This window comes from Ranitomeya imitator, chromosome 5 (assembly GCF_032444005.1).
Source record: "Ranitomeya imitator isolate aRanImi1 chromosome 5, aRanImi1.pri, whole genome shotgun sequence".
NCBI classification, from domain to species: Eukaryota; Metazoa; Chordata; class Amphibia; order Anura; family Dendrobatidae; genus Ranitomeya; species Ranitomeya imitator.
In genome coordinates this window covers 102311236-102332805 of record NC_091286.1, presented here as the reverse complement: position 1 = coordinate 102332805, position 21570 = coordinate 102311236, and the positions used below count along the sequence as shown (strand labels likewise).

The following is a 21570-nucleotide window of genomic DNA, read 5'->3' as shown; positions in this document are numbered from 1 at the left end:
GCACATTTTGTGAACGCAGCCATAAGCACAACATGATTTATTTTGTAAAAGAGCAGCATTTATACCACGTGGCTAAATGGCCTCCATGTAGCTATCCGTAGGCTGTGTGCACATGTTGCAGATTTTTTGCTTTTTTTTTTTTTTGCATTTTTTCGATATAAAAACGCGAAAAAAGCATACATTATGTATCCCATCATTTAGAATGCATTCCGCAATCTTTGTGCACATGATGCGTTTTTTTTATGCGAAAAAAACGCATCGCGGTAAAAAACGCAGTATGTTCATTAATTTTGTGGATTTTTTTGTGGATTTCCCACTATATTATTGCATTGGGAAGCTCTGTAAAAATCCGCAAAAAAAATGCACCAAAAACACAGTAAAAACGTGCAAAAAACGCATGCGGATTTCTTGCAGAAAATGTCCTGTTTTGCTCAGAAAATTTCTGCAAGAAATCCTGAACATGTGCACGTACCCTTACAAGAGTCATATATCACTACACACTACATCAAAGCCAAATACTGTTTTACTGCAAATTGCAGTGGGTTTGTAGTGTTGTCTATAGTTGCATTTTTTACAGGTGAAACTCCTCTATATTACGTTTTTTAACCCAACAGGTTGTACACAGTACTTTTTTTTAAACTCCAGCGAACCCGCCGGGTTTTTCAAGCATAAGAAGCTTCAAGAAATTGGCGTTTTTGTTTTTTTATTTTCCCCCGAAGTTAAACTTCTGCACAAAAAGATTCCATGTTCCATGGCACAAGAGGTGCCTGGAATAAGCTTTTTACTTTAGGGTTGGTTTTCTAAAGTGCCTTTTGGGATTATATTTTTGCCAAAAACATAGATGTTACCTGTAAGTCAAGTAGTCAGTAAGACTCATTGTGTTTTATTATTATTATTATTATTATTCACCTCAGTGTATCATCCACCAAATGCTTACAATAGAAGGTAAAAAATATGCTTCCATTGTAATAAAAGTATGATGTGAGTGTCCTGTAGACCTAGGCGATGTTGGGAAGCAGGCACACAAGTATCCTTCCGCTGTGATGCTTTTGACCCTTTGATAGGACAACTGAGGACATGGAACCCAGGATTTTTTGACTGTCCCAGAGCAATTTCGAATGCCCACTCTGATATGACTGAAAACCAGGTGCGGGACATCTGGGAGGAGCTGGGTGTAGGACACAATGGATACCTCAACAGGCAAGAGCTTGCCACTGTGTGCAGAAACATTGGACTTGAAGATCTCTGTGACGAGGTATGAGCAGCGTCGTTGTGTAGCACCATCTTCCTTGGTTGTATTCACACGTTGACATCATATCACAATATTGCTGCAGTTTTTTCAAAATTACCACAAATGTGATTCAACACTATTGTGTCCTAAGCTTTTATCTTTACAGGGTCGGCATTACCTTCTAGGTGACTACCTCTAATAGCCACCCTACGAGGTCACCTTCACATGTTCGTGTTTTTATACATGTAAACGAGATGGAGACATGCTCATTTTTTACTGACTGCACGGATGATAAGGGCCAATATAAGTCTTTTGGTCCGTGTAAAACCCTCACAGCAGGCGGATGGCATTCATGTATCATCCTTGTGCTGTACGTGTTAAACATTGTGAAGTATAGGAGAAGCTTTATATTTCTGACGACACTCTGATCCAAAGCACTGATGACACCGGTACGTACGGACACGTAAAGGGGGCCTAAGTCAGCGAGGAGCCCGCTTTTTTTTCTTCTTGTGGGAAGAGAAGACTATTTGCATACCTTTATTTTCCAGGGAGCATTACCAGATCAAGAAGTCTCCCTATGTTAGCTCAGTTCTTCCCTCAAGGAGAGCCTTTACCTCCTAGACCATGAAGGTCAAGAAACTGTTGTAGGAAATTACATATGGCAGCACAATACAGTTTAGTATATAATGTGGAAATAAAGTACCACCCAACTAATGATACAGCAGATTGGGAATATATAAAACTTAACTTTTAATAAAGTAGGTAAAAACCAGAAGGAAAACAGTAATCATAAATAGACCATGTGTAACCATACAAGTGCCCTCAACCGGTTAACAGTGGGGTATGTAGTACCCCTAGATGTCTTAATTGCTGTGTCCAGCAAAAAAATGTGAATCACATAGTAAAATTAGTCCAGGGACTTTTATACTTGAATACCTGGTCCCGCTCAGACTCTTTCAGTCCTTCTACTTTGGGTAAGCACATAGTAAAACATCCATGCTTTGTATAAAGTTTAAAAAAAACGGATAGAGAAAACGGCTTGATCTCACCCGATTGGTAACGCGCAGGATCTGATTTACCTCATGACCAATGTGTATTATGTCAAGCCTTAGCCTTATTCTCCCATATCCTGACGCATTTCATCTAGTGATGAGCGAATATACTCGTTACTCGAGATCTCTCAAGCACACTCGGGGGTCCTCCGAGTATTTTTTTTTTTTTAGTGCTCGGAGATTGTTTTCATCACCGCAGCTGAATGATTTACATCTGTTAGCCATCATAAGTACATGTGGGGGTTGCCTAGTTGCTAGGGAATCCCCACATGTAATCAAGCTGGCTAACAGATGTAAATCATTCAGCTGTGGCAATAAAAACTAAATCTACGAGCACTAAAAAATGCTTGGAGGACACCCGAGCATGCTCGGGAAATCTCGAGTAACGAGTATAGTCGCTCATCACTAGTTTCATCCTCACGGATTCATCAGGGAAGTCGACAATCTTAAACTTATTTTTTGTGTGTTGTAGCTGGGGACAGATTTTGTAATGACTTGGAAAATTCCTTTAAAAATTCTGCCTGTCTTTAGATCACCTAAGTTTAATGCGGGTATGTGTGTGTTCTATTAGGAACTTGAAGACTTATTCAATAAGTTGGACAGAGATGGAGATGGCAGAGTAAGCTTCCAGGAATTTCAGGAGGGATTGTTCAGCCACGCGCCTCTTCCGGCTGCCTCCACCCCATTAAGGAAAAGACATGCACTTTACCAGGTGGGTGGTGTAATATATTCATGGTCTTATAATGGATGCTGCAGGGCTTTATTGTACACCTTGCAGACATCGTTTGCATTTATTGATCCTGTACATTTATGCTTGGCAGATCGAGGAGCATAGCCATAACACCGCCTCACAGTCTCTGCTGTCTGGCTACGGAGGCTTTCATCTTTTCTCCAGCATCGATGATGGGACCGGCTTTGGAAACCCAGAGCAGATCATGATCATCTGGGAGGAGGAAGGGATTCAAGACAGCAAAGATATATTAATGGTAAGGATAATTCTACAAGAAATATTGCAGTTTTGTATAATTTTATATCAAGTGGCAATTTTGTGATTGATTCTTTTATGCCATCCTTATAAATATACTTCATACTGAGTTGTATATTGGTACTTTTTCTTTTGTACACTAGATCTCGATCTCTTCTATATTTTCCTTATATATAAGGATTTCCAAATAAAAATGTGATAGCTATTTTATAGATTTTTATTATAAAAAAAAATTGTTTGCGAAATCTTTATTTTGTTAGTAATATGCCCTCTTCTCTTTAGAGCCTGGACTTTAATGTAGAGGAACATGTGAACCTTTTGGATCTCACCACTGCTTTAGACAATGAGTTAATTGCAACGAAAAACCGAATCTGTCTTGCTGCATTAGCGTCTTACAAGCATGAATTACATCACCAGCAGTAAGTCCTGTCCTGCGTCCACATTTCTTCACCGATTTCTCATGTGTCCATTTATTTATTAAGGCAACCCCTTAATGACTGTTTGGGGCATATGGGGATAGGGAATAACTTGCTTATCACTGGGGGTCTGAATGCTGGGAGCTGCACCAATCCCAATATCTGGGCTCTGCAACCCTGTCCGGAGTGGAACTGAGGTGCGCGAGCTCCACCTTCATTCCAGTCTTTACCTATGGGACTGCTGGAAATAACAGCGCTGGCCTCTGCTTTCTCTACCAGTCCCATTGACAATGAATGGGGCAGTGACCGAGCATGTGCATCTCTGCTCTGTTCAGGAAAGTGCGAGGGACAACTATAAAGTGCGAGCGATTTCCAGCTTTTCAATAGAAGAAGAAAAAAAAAAAAAAAATATATATATATATATATATATATATATATATATATATATATAAATATAATATATAATTTTATTTATTTATTTTTTTTAAATAACTTTTGACTATTTTTTGTTCAGTAACCAAATTGATCAGATCACTAAAGAGAGAGACAAAGTTAAGCAGGATCTTGATAGAGCAGAGAAGAGAAATCTACAGCTGGCTGATGAAGTGGACGACCATAACTCTGCGATGGAAAGTCTCAATGAAAGCAGGATCAAGTGAGTTATTTGTAATTGAATCGCACTGTGCTGCCAGACCCCTCTGCCTTAAAGGCTATACTCTTGAGTCTTTTATCTTCCGATGTAGACTGTTGGGTTCTGTTTGCAAATTTTCTTTTTTTTCTTTTTTTACCTTAAAGGGAATCTGTCAGCATTTTTATGTAATCCAAGAGCAACTTGATGTAGGGGCAGAAAGCTTGATTCACTTACGGGGCTGCTGATTGCAATGTCAATAAAATCAGTGTTTCATTAGCAGAAGATTATACTTACAGGACTAGTTTTCTCATGCCATGTAGTCCTCCTGCTTTGTGTAACCCTGCCTCCTCCACTGATTAGCAGCTTTTTGCCTATGCACAGAGTACACAAAAAGCTGTCAATCGGTGCCATTGGCGATGATATAAGTAAGCTCAGCATTCAGAGAAATGGTAGGTCAGTAGCAGAGAAAACTGATTTTAATGAGAATTATACCAAGCAGCCCAGGAAGTGAATTATCGCTGCAATCAGAGTCTCTGTCCCTACATCATGCTGCTCTTGGGTTACATAGCAAAAACCTGGTGACACATTGGTTTTTAAATTTAGATTTGTTCACTACACAGTGCTTGTGCCGGTTATGGGGCATATGGCGGTAATTGGTTATCCTGCTTGCCACAATATGCCACAGCAGATGCGATCCAGACTTGTGTAGATGGAGCTCCGTGCACGCATAGTATACAGCTCCCTATGACTGCTGTATAAGGCTATGTGCACACGTAGGAAAAGAGGTGCAGAATTTTCTGCACAAAATCCGCATCTCCTGGCAGAATCTGCAGCTGCGGATTTGCTGTGGATTTTGTGCGGTTTTTATGAGGAATTGATGCAGATTTTGTGCGGATTTTCTGTGGTTTTTGCCACTGCAGATTTTTAACATGGAGGGGTGCAGAAATGCTGCAGATCCGCACAAAAGAAGTGACATGCACTTCTTTGAAATCCGCAGCAATTCCGCACTGATTTTTCCGCACCATCTGCACAGCTATTTTTTAATCCCATTGTACTGTACATCACAGTGCGGATCTGCAGCGTTTCTGTGTGGAAAAATCCACTGCGGATTCGCAGCAAATCCGCATCATGTGCACATAGCCTAAGCCTGTTTACACTTTACTCCCCCTAGTGGTGGCTGCGTGCAGTCAAAAATGTATAACTTAAGTGGGCTACACAGCGCTCACTGTACAAATATATTGTCAAATTTATCAACATAGACTTCTGGACATAAAAACCTAAATGTTGGACATTAAGGAGGTTTCCCACTACATACCATTATCGTCTTTCCAGAGGATAGGCGATAAATGAATGATGGCTTCGTGAGATGGGGTGGGTCCTAAAGTTCCAGATAGCCATTATGGAAATCCCCTAGAAGTAAATGGTGCAACTATCAGGCATTCTCACTACCACTCCAATCACACAGGACTTTACTACCCCCGATCTCAATATCAATGTGGGCTCCAGCAGTAGTCCCTGTAGCTGACAAATGTTGGATTATTGTTAAACTTTAACTTTAATAAAGGCATAGTACATTTGTTGGACTGGATAATACTAAGCTTCGCTGTGGAGCGCTATGATTTCTGTGCACAATCATGGTGTGTTATATTCTCATGCAGATTACTTTTATGATCAATATTTTACAGGGATTTGGAGCAGGAATACAAACAGCGCCTTTCTATAATTCGATCTGAGATGGAAACAGAGAAAGATAATTTTCTGCAGCAGTCTGAACAACAGAAGAAAGAGCTGGAGACAGATATCGCTAATTTCCAGGTGGAAGAAGCCTATATGAGAGAAAAACTTCACTTGTCAATAAAGGTCAGGAATGTTGTACCTTGTGGCATGATTTTAATTAGTTACTATATTCTGTATTCTTAAATTGATGTGCTTTCACTAGCACAGATGGGGCTCCTCTCTCCACCTATTGGCGTATAACTACATTAAAGGGAATCGGTCACCACATTTGACCTGTCTAAGCTATTAGTATGGGCATACAGGAGATAGACTGATAAAAATGTCCTCCCTGTATGCCTCATATCCGATGCCTTGTTGATAAATCGTTTTTTATCTCTTTATATAAATTACTTTTTCCAGGCTATGGGGAGGACACTGCATGGAAAATGACTCTGCCCCCAGAGATTATTTTACATGAAGGGGAGTTACCAGTGTGATGTGTAATGGCTTCTCTCTGCTCTCCTGATCTCACTGCAGAGCTGTGTGTGATTATACCTGACATATCTGCAGGTTCCTCTCAGCTCCAGCTCACAGGCAGACAGGACTGCAATATTGCTGCAATCCAGCAGAGCTCAGAGAGCTGCAAAAAATATTTGTAAGAAGACAAATTTCCATTCTTCTGTTCAGTGTTAGTGAGTTACTTGTCTCACACTGGTAGCTTCCCCTTTTATTTATAATAATCTCTGGAGGCAGAGTTATCCTCCAGGCAGCATCCTCCCCATGGCCTGGAAGGGGTCATTTACATAAAGTGATAAAAGATAATTTATCAATGTCAAGGCATCTGATGTGAGGCATACAGGTATGACTAGTTCAGCAGTCAATAACCTGTATGCACAAGTGAAGGATGGCACCAGACAGATCACGCAGAATCCCTCCTCTGCCACCACATGTGACGAACTCGTACCTCGCCACCCTGCCTGACTTCGCTATTACGTCACCGAGATCACAGTGTATGGCCTCCTCACTTGCACCAACACGACGTTCTGCACCCGCTAGGGACGTGTAATGTAAGCTTGGCGCAGTTTTACACACACTCACACTCGCTCACACTCCCAACCCTGACAGGCCACTTTAGCTAGCACCAGTGAAACAGTGCTGGAAGCCAGGTAGGATTGCATCCAGTTCCTCGTTGGATATAAACCAGTCGGTTAACGGGAATATATCTGTCCAGAAATCACCCCCAGTATCATGGGAAGTTAAACCGAGAAACGGACGTGTGGAACGAGATAAAAGAGCAGCCCAAAGTTAAATTAGACAATACACTATACAGTATATACGATGAGTATACATATATACAATGGTCAAATATTCAAATACAGATAGTGGTAAGACAAAATATATAAGCAGAATATATGTCAATTACTGGGTTATGTTAGGTCATGGGTGTGCTGGCCACAGGGGGCATGTGCTGCCAGCTGTCTCCTTGGTCCTGTCTCAGCACGTCACATACCAGGGAGTGAAACCACATGGCTGTACACTAGCCTTTATCCCCTTTAGGTCACTCTCCTCCTGCCTCTGGGCTGAACCTAAATCCCCTCCACTTGCCTTTGCAGCTGTAAACCACAAAACCTATGAAAGATCATAACTCCTTTTTGTACGGTCCTAGGGCGGCGGTTCTGGTGCCATTGAATCCAGTCGGGTCCCTGCTATGCCTTAAGACCAAACACATCTTTGCTCTCTGGTTTCTGCTGGCTGTTCTATGTAGTTACTTGCCCCTAGGTGCTAGAATGGGTCGAGACCCAGCCCCGCGCTCGGCATGTTCTGGTGATCTCCTAAATACAATATGTCCTAGCCGTAACTCCTTATGGAATCATAGCTGTCTCAGCAAAGCAGTTCAGAAGGCATAGTATCCACATGGCAGCAAGCTTTTTGTTTTGCTCTGAAGCCCTTTGATTCCCTCCCCCCTCAGCTGAGCTATCTGCACACTGGAGGGGGTTTTATAATCCCATGCAAGATAGGATCCAAACAAGTGGTATTATTATTATTATTTATTATTATAGCGCCATTTATGTATGAAATTATATCTCCAATATTCTTCACAGCCCAGATTAATAGTTTTTAGATGGGTCAATTGTGGTGGCTGATTCCCTTCTGAGGAGTGGATTTTAAAGAGGACCTGTCACTTGCTCAATAAATTAATACCTTATAAATATACAAGAACTGCCCTGATTCTTTCTTGTTGTGCTTTGAAATTGTAGAGAAATACAGATTTCTTTCTTTTGTAGTACAGTGTCATGATCCAGACCAGGTTTTGAGTCCTGTCTTCCCTTTTTTCCGGTCTATGCATGCCAGGGAAACAAAAAAGAAGAGGAAACAGGCAGCCATGTGGTCCCATAAAAGATAAATATTTATTATAACACATTAAAAACACCAGACAAAATACAGGGATACAGAAGGGGATGGAAGTACGCTCCTAATGGCCATAGAAAACGGGCCTGAAAGCCAACCCACAGATCGTGCTGCTATAGTGGCGTTTGCTTATTCCTTTTGTACTGCGCTACAGTCTTAAATCGACCCGGCTTGTTTTGACTATTCTGCTGCCACCTTGTGGTGGCCTCGCCGCTGCATTGAAGGTCTGGTCTTGCTGTGTGCAGTCCTTTCTCCACTCTATTGCCACCTAGTGGAGCTTGCATTTACCTGCAGTGCAGTGACATGACATACAGCATGTGAAATCTCTCCATGCAGTCCAGCCGGGTGTTTTTTCTTCACAAAATTCTCTGGGAGCTTGTGTTTTCTCCCTTTCCTTGTTGATACTGCTAATCACTGTTTAGCATCTGATCTAGAAGTCCAGCAGTCTCAGACACTTCCGAGTTGTGGTTGGCAGCGTCTGGGAGGGAGATATAAATGTGAATGCCCCCAAATACAACTAATGAAACACCCATGTTGGTCTGCAGACAGAGATTTCCCATATTACTCTCCAAAAGCAATAAATGTGACTATCTCTAAAATAGCGTGATGCAGCGCAAAACGGAAAAAAGCTGCAGAATCTGGGAATCTGAAAGATTTTTACATGGTCATTAACTCCATTTTTTTAGCAAGTAACAGGCTCTCCTTATCATTTTGTTGTATAGATAAATTCAGCTGTTGATCTTTATTATCAGTCATTCTGAAAAGGGCAAATTGGCAAAACCCTTAGATATCTTAGTCACCAGGAATTCTGTGCAAAATAATAACTTGAGTCCAATGACAATTGGTAATGGTTATCCCTTGGGAATAATCCAACACAGTAATGGTTAAAATAGTGCAGATATTGTGTACAGGTCCTTCTCAAAAAATTAGCATATAGTGTTAAATTTCATTATTTACCATAATGTAATGATTACAATTAAACTTTCATATATTATAGATTCATTATCCACCAACTGAAATTTGTCAGGTCTTTTATTGTTTTAATACTGATGATTTTGGCATACAACTCCTGATAACCCAAAAAACCTGTCTCAATAAATTAGCATATCAAGAAAAGGTTCTCTAAACGACCTATTACCCTAATCTTCTGAATCAACTAATTAACTCTAAACACATGCAAAAGATACCTGAGGCTTTTATAAACTCCCTGCCTTGTTCATTACTCAAAACCCCCATCATGGGTAAAGGCCCCTTCACATTAAGCGACGCTGCAACGATACCGACAACGATCCGGATCGCTGCAGCGTCGCTCTTTGGTCGCTGGAGAGCTGTCACACAGACAGCTCTCCAGCGACCAACGATCCCGAGGTCCCCGGTAACCAGGGTAAACATCGGGTAACTAAGCGCAGGGCCGCGCTTAGTAACACGATGTTTACCCTGGTTACCATGCTAAAAGTAAAAAAAAACAAACACTAGATACTTACCTACCGCTGTCTGTCCTCCAGCGCTGCGCTCTGCTTCTCTGCACTCCTCCTGTACTGTCTGTGAGCCGGAAAGCAGAGCGGTGACGTCACCGCTCTGCTTTCCGGCTCACAGCCAGTACAGGAGGAGAGCAGAGCACAGCGCTGGAGCACAGACGGCTGTAGGTAAGTATGTAGTGTTTTTTTTTTTTTACTTTTAGCATGGTAACCAGGGTAAACATCGGGTTACTAAGCGCGGCCCTGCGCTTAGTTACCCGATGTTTACCCTGGTTACCAGTGAAGACATCGCTGGATCGGTGTCACACACGCCGATCCAGCGATGTCCACGGGAGATCCAGCGACGAAATAAAGTTCTGGACTTTATTCAGCGACCAACGATCTCCCAGCAGGGGCCTGATCGTTGGTCGCTGTCACACATAACGATTTCATTAACGATATCGTTGCTACGTCACAAATAGCAACGATATCGTTAACAATATCGTTATGTGTGAAGGTACCTTAAGACTAGCGACCTGACAGATGTCAAGAAGGCCATTATTGACACCCTCAAGCAAGAGGGTAAGACCCAGAAAGAAATTTCTCAACAAATAGGCTGTTCCCAGAGTGCTGTATCAAGGCACCTCAATGGTAAGTCTGTTGGAAGGAAACAATGTGGCAGAAAACGCTGTACAACGAGAAGAGGAGACCGGACCCTGAGGAAGATTGTGGAGAAGGACCGATTCCAGACCTTGGGGAACCTGAGGAAGCAGTGGACTGAGTCTGGTGTGGAAACATCCAGAGCCACCGTGCACAGGCGTGTGCAGGAAATGGGCTACAGGTGCCGCATTCCCCAGGTAAAGCCACTTTTGAACCATAAACAGCGGCAGAGGCGCCTGACCTGGGCTACAGAGAAGCAGCACTGGACTGTTGCTAAGTGGTCCCAAGTACTTTTTTCTGATGAAAGCAAATTTTGCATGTCATTCGGAAATCAAGGTGCCAGAGTCTGGAGGAAGACTGGGGAGAAGGAAATGCCAAAATGCCTGAAGTCCAGTGTCAAGTACCCACAGTCAGTGATGGTGTGGGGTGCCATGTCAGCTGCTGGTGTTGGTCCACTGTGTTTCATCAAGGGCAGGGTCAATGCAGCTAGCTATCAGGAGATTTTGGAGCACTTCATGCTTCCATCGGCTGAAATGCTTTATGGAGATGAAGATTTCATTTTTCAGCACGACCTGGCACCTGCTCACAGTGCCAAAACCACTGGCAAATGGTTTACTGACCATGGTATTACTGTGCTCAATTGGCCTGCCAACTCTCCTGACCTGAACCCCATAGAGAATCTGTGGGATATTGTGAAGAGAAAGTTGAGAGACGCAAGACCCAACACTCTGGATGAGCTTAAGGCCGCTATTGAAGCATCCTGGGCCTCCATAACATCTCAGCAGTGTCACAGGCTGATTGCCTCCATGCCACGCCGCATTGAAGCAGTCATTTCTGCCAAAGGATTCCCGACCAAGTATTGAGTGCATAACTGAACATTATTATTTGTTGGTTTTTTTGTTTGTTATTAAAAAACACTTTTATTTGATTGGATGGGTGAAATATGCTAATTTATTGAGACAGGTTTTTTGGGTTATCAGGAGTTGTATGCCAAAATCATCAGTATTAAAACAATAAAAGACCTGACAAATTTCAGTTGGTGGATAATGAATCTATAATATATGAAAGTTTAATTGTAATCATTACATTATGGTAAATAATGAAATTTAACACTATATGCTAATTTTTTGAGAAGGACCTGTATATTGCTAAGCTCATAGTGAACTCCGTGAATAATGACGATTTCTCTATCGCTTCATTGGGGACACAGGAAAATATGGGTGTATGCTGCTGCCAATGGGAGGCTGACACTAGGCACAAAAAATAGATTTGTTTTGTTTTTTTGTAATGTTGTTTGGATTTCGCAGTTCTCGCTCTACATCCTCTTTACCATTGTATAACAGGAGAACAACAGATTACAAAAGGAAATGGTCGAGGTTGTTGGAAAACTCTCAGAATCAGAACATCAAGTGTTAAAACTACAATCCAGCATAGATAATATACTGAAGGAAAAGGTAACCCTGCACTTATGGTAGCATTGTCCCTGTATGTGTTGTGACTGTCATAAAGGCAGCAAAGCTATTGGCTGGTAGGATAAATAATAACCATATACAAGAGGTCCAAGTTTCTTAAAAAATCTTGTACAATAAATGGATGGAAATTGATATTTGGGCCCCTCAGTTGAATGGGGTCCGGGTTCAGGTCTGGGTACTGTTCTGGTACCCGAACTTTTTGTAACTGTTCGGCCTGACCCGAACATTCAGGTGTCCACTCATCTCTAATCATGAAGACAAGAAAAAAAAATGGTAGCCAGATGCCACATAGATATGACACACAGGCTTGCACCATTTTCAGCTTAATTTCTGCTCCAAAAACTGTAGGGTGTTTTATTTTGCATTGCTTATTGGGCCAGCTCTCCTCTGTGAACACCCCCCTCCTCCAACCTGTTCTTCTTCAGAATTCCATTTTAATTAAGTAATGTAAATTACATCAGATGTGTAATTACATACTGACATTATATATAAATGTTCTTGTGTAACAGAAACTGTCCGACCCTCATAGCGCAGAGTTATTCACTCAGGAGGAGAAATTTGCAGAGATCATCAGGCAGTATGAAATACAGTGTCGGGTGAGTACGGGGATTTATTTTTGTTGACTTATACAGTATAGTTTTTTATTTTAAAGGGAATATGTAATGAGGATTTTATACCTCAATCTAATAACATGTACTGTAAATGCCTAGTATGTACAGGAATATGCAAATTGCCTCTTCAGAGAGGAAGAGGACTAGAACTCTAGGGCCACCTATTGGAAGTAGCAATCCTAACAGTCAATGTCGACCTTTTAACGAGCCTTGTCACATGACACTTTGCACTGACGAGGCGCAGTACCCCAAAACAGTGTCTGCAAATTGAGAATCTGGTTTGGCTTTTATCCTAAGTCATGTGACAAGACTCGTTAAAGGGTTCACATTGACTGTTAGGATTGCTACTTCCAATAGGTGGCACTAGAGTTCTAGTCCTCTTCCTTTCTGAAGAGGCAATTTGCATATTTCCCAGAGGAGCATTGCGGCCCTAAGTCTCCTCGTCTCGCCATGCCTAGCATGTCAATCTCCACAAGGAGACATGATACTTCTTGGATAGTATGTACAGGGGTTGTCATGCTGGTAAGATCCATACCCTGATTGTAGAAATCAGTTTAGTGGTTTCTGAGAAATCCAGCATTGAAATTGTATTCAGATGATCTGTGAGTGCTTCAGGGTGGGATGTTGTACTTGCAGCTCTCCTGTCCTCCCTCACTGTCTCTCTCCACCCCACCCTTTTACTGACTCCTGTTCTTCTGTTTCTGACAAACAGGTCACTCGTGTTTCAGTGATCTGCTTTATCAGACCAAGAGCTTATACAATTGCCATTCTTGCCTGAGGCCATGCATTCCTACACTCTACTTGTCCTTTTACATAGGGCAATGACATATGGTGGGTCCATCCGTATTGGCAAGCCAAAGCTATACCTGCCAATGGTGGGCTAATGGCCGCACAGTTGGTATTGTGCGATAAATAGCCCGTGTGGTGGGCAAAGCTTCAGGCATATGCAGCCAGCTGAACAGTTTGGCCCCATTCTGATCAGTGCGTGCCTTTAAGATTCCTGAGACATGGAGTAGTTGTTCTTCATTCCTTATGATGTTCCTACTAAATTTTATTGGGAATTCATACTGTCCGTGGGCGGCATGAATCGATCACTCTTTGAATCGCTAAGGCATTTCAGAGTAGGTAGACTTTGAAATCCAGCCGGAGATGAGTCTAGTTCAGTGCCGCTCCCTGGCCGGCTCTTCCCTGTGCTGCTGCAAATGATTGATCGGTCTCTTCCTTGCATACACATAGGAAAAGATCTTTCAATCTCTCCAACTTCGCAGTGAAGAAACCTCTTCACGTTATCTCGTCTCTGAACCGACAAATCAGAGAAGAATATACCAGGATGTGATGCGTGCTGCCTGCAGTCTGGGCAGCATCACTCACCTGACAGGTTCCCTTTAAATCGCAGTCCTATATCTTGCATTTGTGCTTGTACTGGCTGAGAGTACAGGGCGTGATAACTGCTGCATTTCCAGCACCCTGTGTATATTTCTCATGGCCACCACAAATACACCTCTGGCAAATGCGAAATGTAATTGAGAAAAGATGTGGACAGTAGAAGCCATAAACGGATTACCAGGAAGTAGCTCATTTCTACTTTTCGCACGAACGCTTACTAATCCATAGCAAATGTCATTATTTTTACTTATATTTTTCATATTTTTTTCTTATTAAAACTATCTGACTCCTATTTCTGCTGTGTAACCTAGAGGGTAAAGGTGAGCCTAAGGGTGCTTTTTTACATATACAGATATCTGACCAATTTTTGACCCCTGAGACCAATATCAATCTATAATCTTTCTATAGTGAGCTATAGGAAGTCGATCTGGAAGGTTTACTTTCATCTTTACTTAGCAGTGATCAAGAGGGGGTTTGTAAACGCAATAATTAATTTTTTGTTCTACACCAGCACAACAAACTGGGATTTTTATGCTCTCTAAAACAATGTGATCAGAAATCTGTGGTCAGATTGGTCATAAATCTGTGTGTAAACCCATCTGAAGTCTGTGTGATGATTGCTTATGTTTAGTGCTTCTGCATGCCGATTTACAGTAAAATATTCCTGTGAAATGATGAAATAATGTACGCCTTCCCTGATCAGTACTGATCTACATTTTCATACTTTGTAGAATGATTCAGGCCAAGGAAGCTACATGCTAATTGTATGTGCATCGCTTGTATTTGCAGCTAAGGGTGATAGACCGACCAGCGGCACAATTAGATCGGCGATCGGTAGACCTTTTCTGATTAATGGTTGATTAATAGCCTGTTTACACAGCCAGACCATCATAAACGATGTGATCTGCAATAGCTCGTCCAGTGCCACTATTCTTGGCAGTGCGAGTGTTGTCTACACAGGGTCGGTGCTCCGATGAGAACGATAACCTTTTGATCCGCACAAAAGATAGTTTCATTCAATGATTTGCAGCCTGTTTACACTGGAAGACCATTGTGAAACGAGTGTTAAGAAGTCTCATTCACGATTATCTTTCAGTGTAAATGCAGCTTTAATAACGATTTCCAGAAATCAAACATTGCTGACCTCTGGCCGTCATTGTTTGTTCTATGTGGATCCGGGCCCGGAGATTCCTGCTGATGAACCTTTGTATTTTGTTAAGCAGCATGTCCACTGAGGCTGGATTTGCGTTAGTCAATTGCTGAAGACCCATCTTACAGGGGCAGGATATTCCTGAATGAGCGTTGTTAAATACGTTTGTTCCACAAATAACCTGCCATAAACAGGCTGCCGATCACACAATGAAGGAGAAAAACATTGTGGCAGCATTGCTTACTTTGGTCTGCACGTGTAAACGGGGCTTTTACATGACCGTAGCTAGGTAAAATTTACCGATCGGTGGTTGCGTCGTGCCGCCAGTCTGTTCATGTAAACAGACCTTAAGCATTGAAAACTTCTTTAATTGAGACCCATATGTTAGAAAAAAGATATCAAATATTAATTGTTATTAATAGTTAAACCAAGTCACAAAAATACTATTGAGCTTACAAATCTGCTGGTACAAGCCCCCCATCAAGAAGATTAAATGTGACGTCGGGTGTTTCTAATGCCAACTAATGGAATAAACCTCTCTATGAAAGCTTATATTAATCATAATGTGGGGTGTGTTCAAGTTTCCAAATTTATCCAGTTCCCTTAGCAAGATGACTGTTTAATCTCCTTGCTGTGTTGTCAGCTGTCACACTTAAACCCCATACACTTTAGATGTCTGGAGGTCGAATGATGATTAGGCTGATTGTTAGGCCAACAGCTATGTCCCCCAACTCTCCAAAACACAGGTTCGCTTGGTGGTGTCTCATCTCCAGGAGAACAGCATCGGCAGTATGAAGTCTGACACGCCGGGTCCTTCTGTCACTGACGTCCCCTACTAGCAGACAGTGGGGTGGCCACCATACAGATTAACTGTCAGCCTAACCCGTCATTAGTCTGTGTATGAGGGGCCTTTACACTTGACAGGAGACATAAATGCTGATATCAGTGGAGGCATACCTTATAGGGGTATTCCCATCTCCAACATCCTATCTCAATATGTAGTAGTTGATAATAATATTAACAAAAACCACCAATTAGAATCAGTTCTTCTGATTTGCTATGTCTTTCTTCATGTGCAGGCATTGCAGGACCTTAGGTATCCATGTTTACAACGGCTAGCAACTACCTGTCCCTTTATTAGTGGATGTAACCATGGATACCTACAAATGAGGAAAGAGGCATAGCGAATCCGAAAAACTACTACATTTGTAATTGGAGGTATTTGCTAATAATATATTATTATTATTATTATTATTATTATTATTATTATTATTACTATTACACCTACTACATATTGGGATAGGAACTTGGAGATGGGAATACCGCTTTAATTTGAAGTGGAGCTCCGACTTCTTTCTCTGGTGCTTACCAGCTATTCCTGTTATTGTTGTTGGCAATTTAGTTATTTTCAGTCAATAATCGTTGTTCTTGATGTAATGAAACTTTAGTTTTCATAATGGACGTTATTTTTCCCCCTTGTAGGAATTACGTGATCGGAATGATGAGCTTCAGATTCAGTTGGAAGCGCTGCGATCCCAGCTCAGTGAGGGCAAGTATTCTCGTTTATTGGCCAAGATGAAGGACCACAAACTGTTGCACCATAAGGTGAAGGATAAGATTGAGGATGGCCATAGTAAGTCTGTGCTATATTTGTAAACCTCCATTACCGAGTAGTGCTTATTGCCTGCAGTTCATTAATAAGATTCTACCCAACAGAAACCTCTGCAAAGAAGGGGATATCCTCGAAGCCTAGAAGAAGTGCCTCAGCAGCAGGTTCCTGTGGTAAGTACCAGCCATGGTTTTCCTCACTGGAGCGGTGAAACGTTTCTGTACGATATAAGTATTGGTGGTCCCAGTGATCAGATCTCCACCCATTACAAGAGCTGGGCTCCTTGTCTTTATCCTATAGTATCAGGACTGGAGAAGAGATACGACACTATAAGGAGTAGTGTGTTTTATTTTACTTTTTTCTTCTTCTTTCCTGTCTGATGACGATAAGTTTGAGTATCACCAGTCCATGCTGTGATATTCAACCAAAGCATTATGGGGGGACAGACTGCGGTCACTGTCACAGACTCTGCTCCCTCCCTGAAATAAAGCGTCATCAGTGATGGTCGTTTCATGGGCTGGTCCCTGCTTTGTCCCTGAGTGTCTCTTGTGCAGTGCCTCACATACAAGAGAGACCCATTAATCAACTGGAGTAGGGCAAGGACAAGCTGGCCGCAGGGGACTAGTCATGTCATCCTTAGTCCCTGACCGACCTTTCAAAGTCCCTTCTTTGAAACACTGGAGCGTTTCAAAGTAAAACCTAGCTGGTAGTAATCACACAGCCAGGCTCTGATGCATTCTGCCTGTAGTTCGGGCAGCATGTATCTGATGACCGGTTCCCTTTAATCCCTTGTTTTTAGGTTCTTAAAGCCCAGTTTTTCCCTTTCTTGTCCTGTGACTTCCTGTGTATTCTACGTTTATTTCATATTGTGAGTTTATCTGCACAGATCATGAGGACCACATGCTCTGTGTTTTTGGGGTGTCCCTCTCTATAATAAAGCACGGTGTGCAGCATTTTATTTATACAGTTAAATAAATGGTATGCAATCACATATTAGCCAGATAAGGCCAAAAGGCACATAGCCGTATACACCAGGAGCTTATCTCTGCATATATATTTTCAGCTAGATACAGTGTTACTAACATGACATAACGAGTGGCCCATGGATGCCTAAATGAAATTTTGCTCTATTACTTCCCTTACTCCTTTTACCAACTACATCTCTCTTCTCCAGGGGAGACTATTGATTTTAGTGAAGCTGTAAAATACTTTGTCAGTAAATGAGCTTTTACTTCATTGTTCCTTCATAGTCAAATCTACTATAACAATTGAAGCTCCCAAAGTGGGTAACTCCTATGCGTTGCATTGATGCCATGATTTAAAAATTATTAAAATTATTGCTCTGTGTACATCTTTGTACTTTTCAGTTTTAGGTCTTGTGTCATCCACAATGAACATGGAGGTTGAGCTGACAAAGCATCAAGTGAAGGAACTGCAGCAAGAAATCCAGGACCTCAAAATACAGCTCGAAACCAAGGTGAGAGCAAAATGCACTCATCTATACATACACGGTTTTAAATTTGTTTAGTCTTCTATTTATAAAAGTTCATGGTGGCGATTTATCTAAGCATTTTCTCCAGATTTCTGGCACAAAATGGGTAAGGTTGCGCAAAAAAGTTTTAGAGTGTTCAGGCCATTCTGGCCTTAGCTCTGACAAAGTAGGTGGAGCCGGGGCAGGGCATGTTGACTCGCGCTGTTCAAATTCAGCAGGGGCTGGACTAGGATATTAGGTGAGGTGTACGCTTTTACGCGCCTCTCCTGATTCATCAAGAGGTGTGAGCATCTGCTCTAAAACACCTTCTCATCAAGACCGGCGAGAGAATCGTCTTTCTTGATGAATCGCACCCTTTATTGTTAAACTGCCTTCACACTGTAGACTTAAAGGGAACCTGACGGCTGATACATACTGCCCAATCTGCATGATTCCAGCCAGGTATGTACAGTGTTCCAGAGAAAAACTTACATACTTTAAAAGCCGCCAGGGAGGAAGCTGCACGAGAGACTAGTGAAAAAGGCAGGTCTCTGTTGGCTTCTCTTTGCCGGCTGCCAATGGCTGACCGATCTTTCTATACACGCATTCAGAGAGACGTTTCACTCCAGAGCAGCCGGCAGGAAGACGCTGCGAGGGACCTGCCTCGCCAACTTGTCTCCAGTGTGGCTTGGACCCCAATGGCTTTTACACTGTTTTTCTCTGAAAACACTCCTGGCTGAAATCATGCAGCCATTGTCTGATGCATGCTGTCTGTAGATCAGTCAGCATGTATCAGCTGCCGGGTTCACTTTACAATCTCACACAGCTATTAACCCCTGCACTGTCCTCTCACGTGACCAGTGTAGCGGGCTGCTAGTTAGATGCAACATTTGTCACTTTAAAAGCAATGAGGTTGTAAAGTGGTATTTCAGAGCATTGAGAGCACTTCAGTTTTGTCAGCACTTTCAGGAGTTGTGTATGCCGGATTTAAGCTACATCTTCTCAATCCTATTGCTGCTAAAATACTGTAGAAATGTATATTTAAACACAACAACTCCCCTCTCTCAGCATTAGAGATAGCAGGAATGACGGGAGGGTTGTACACACATCTGCACTGGAGAGAGGGGAAAGCATTTTAAGGGCAAAGAAAACAGGCTTAAGTCAATGAGAAAAGAACTTGGAGAGGAAACAAGTCCAGTTCTGGAGCTGAGTTGATACATGAGACCTAGTGCAAATAGCAGCACCATGAACACATGCAGACTTCACATCCAGCCTATATTACTGAGAGAGGCTCACCCATAAGAGAAAAATCAGAATCTTAAAAATCCAGTCTGCAAACTGCATATCAGGAGATCTGAGAATGAAAGAAGGAGTTAAGATTGCAGATTGAAATGTTATTATCTAAAGGTAAAAAGCAACCTGTAAAAAAAATTAACTTTTTTCCCATGTCAAAGGTGTCCATAGCTTTTAAAGAGAACCTGAAATCCAGATGTTATACCCCATACTAGTGTAATGTATGTAAAGGTGCTTTAATGCTGGTTAAATCATTACCTTGCTTGTGGAAATCCATTTTGCTGTTTTAGAGAAATCCATCACGAAAGTTGGATGCTAATGGAATTGGCTTATCACCCATTGTACTTGCAAATCATTATCATACAACTTCAATGGATTTCTCTAAAATAGCAAAACGGATTTTTGCAAACAAGGTAAAGATTTAATCAGCAGCACAGCCTCTTTAATTTGGAGTATAAAATCCTGGTGACAGGTTATCTCTAAGCTCCAGAACTTCCATGGTGATATGCGTGCCATGTGTAGAAAAAAAAAAACATCTTGAATATACCGTAGTTTTAACTAACAAATAAAGTAGCACTCTGTAGCGCAATAGCATGAAAACATGAAATATGTAAAATCTGAATTGCATTAGTACTCCAGAATATGGGAAAAATTGAGAATACTTAACACATAAATTCATGAATGCCCAGCTGCCGTTATAAGGCGATTCTCATTGATGGGAGCCTGCCTAATGTGAATGCTATCCTAAGGTTCCCAGCAACGAGAATCGCCTTGTCGTGGCTGCTGGGTATATATAAATTGGTCAATTTATGCGCTAAGTATTCTCAAGTTTTCCTGTTTTCTAGAGCAGTAATGCAATTCAAATTTCATATATTTCATGTTTTCATCCTATAGCACTACATAGTGCAGTTTTATTTGTTAATTATGTACAGAGATGACTACTCTTCGCATGCACCTGTACACACCTGATTTCTGTTTGGAAGGGACGGGCAGGTCTTTTGTTATTTGAATATAGTTTTATACTGCCACTAGTTGTGATAAAGATGTTTATGAACTTTCAGGTAAACTATTATGAGCGGGAACTCGAATTAACGAAAGCGAACTTTGAAAAAGAAAGAAAAGACACTGAACAGAACTTCAAGTTAGAAATCAGTGAACTAGAGGAGCAGAAGGGAGACCTTGAGGAACTCAATACAAAATATCAAGAAGTCATAGACGGCCTCAGAGAACAACTCCCCAAATCTGGCCACGTCCAAGAACTGGAGAAAAAATTTGAAAAGGAGCGAGCTGCCATGGAAGAATATTATGCCACAGAAATATCAGCTCTGGCCCAGAGGCTGACCAAGGAGAAGGAAGAGCTGGAGAAGGATCTAACGAGGACCCACCAGCATGACCTGCAGTCAGTGAGGTCTGATATCACATATTTACTCTATGGTATTCTAGAATAGACACATTAGTCCAGAGTAGACTTAGGACTTGTCTGATTGCAATTGCTGATGAATTCTGACTTGCTTGCGTCACCTAGCCTTCTTTCTGCTGATTTGGTTTTCTGATTCCCTGTTTTGTGTACAGCAGGACTGCTTTATAATAACGCGTGGAAATCTTCTTGCAGGAATGCTGCCCTTAATGCATGGCTCTGTTTGTTCTTTCTCTATTTGTATCCGTTTGCATGACTTTTACATATGTATATGTGCATTTCAGGACTGTATATAAATAACCACTTACACGGCACTCAATGTATGAGAGGTTTTGAGATACGGTGTATATATATAATATTTATACCACTTCTTATATAAAATGCACAGCTGGTTCACTGTCGGAGAACATAGTCCATGTCCTATGTCTCTTCCCTCTGTCAGCAGAATTCTGCTGTGCCTTACCACTGGTGCTGGTCACTTCTCACAGGTTTTATTGAGCTTCGTTCTAGCTATACTAACAAAGAACACCCCATATTTTCTGAAGATGTCATATTTTTACATATTAGATCCATATTAAAAATTTTAACATTTGCTAACATATTT

General features: G+C 41.6%; 1 protein-coding gene across 3 annotated transcripts in view; it reads left to right on the top strand.

Annotated features, from left to right (window-relative positions):
* NINL (ninein like) overlaps positions 1–21570 on the top strand; it is a 170587-nt gene that overhangs the window by 108258 nt on the left and 40759 nt on the right. For all 3 annotated transcript variants that reach the window (XM_069768984.1, XM_069768985.1, XM_069768983.1), the window contains exons 6-17: positions 1065–1255; positions 2855–2995; positions 3105–3269; positions 3551–3687; positions 4199–4339; positions 6001–6175; positions 11901–12011; positions 12539–12625; positions 16659–16809; positions 16893–16958; positions 18153–18262; positions 20611–20957. In XM_069768984.1, coding sequence (XP_069625085.1) covers positions 1065–1255; positions 2855–2995; positions 3105–3269; positions 3551–3687; positions 4199–4339; positions 6001–6175; positions 11901–12011; positions 12539–12625; positions 16659–16809; positions 16893–16958; positions 18153–18262; positions 20611–20957 — 1822 coding nt within the window. The remainder of the gene's footprint in view (positions 1–1064; positions 1256–2854; positions 2996–3104; positions 3270–3550; positions 3688–4198; positions 4340–6000; positions 6176–11900; positions 12012–12538; positions 12626–16658; positions 16810–16892; positions 16959–18152; positions 18263–20610; positions 20958–21570) is intronic.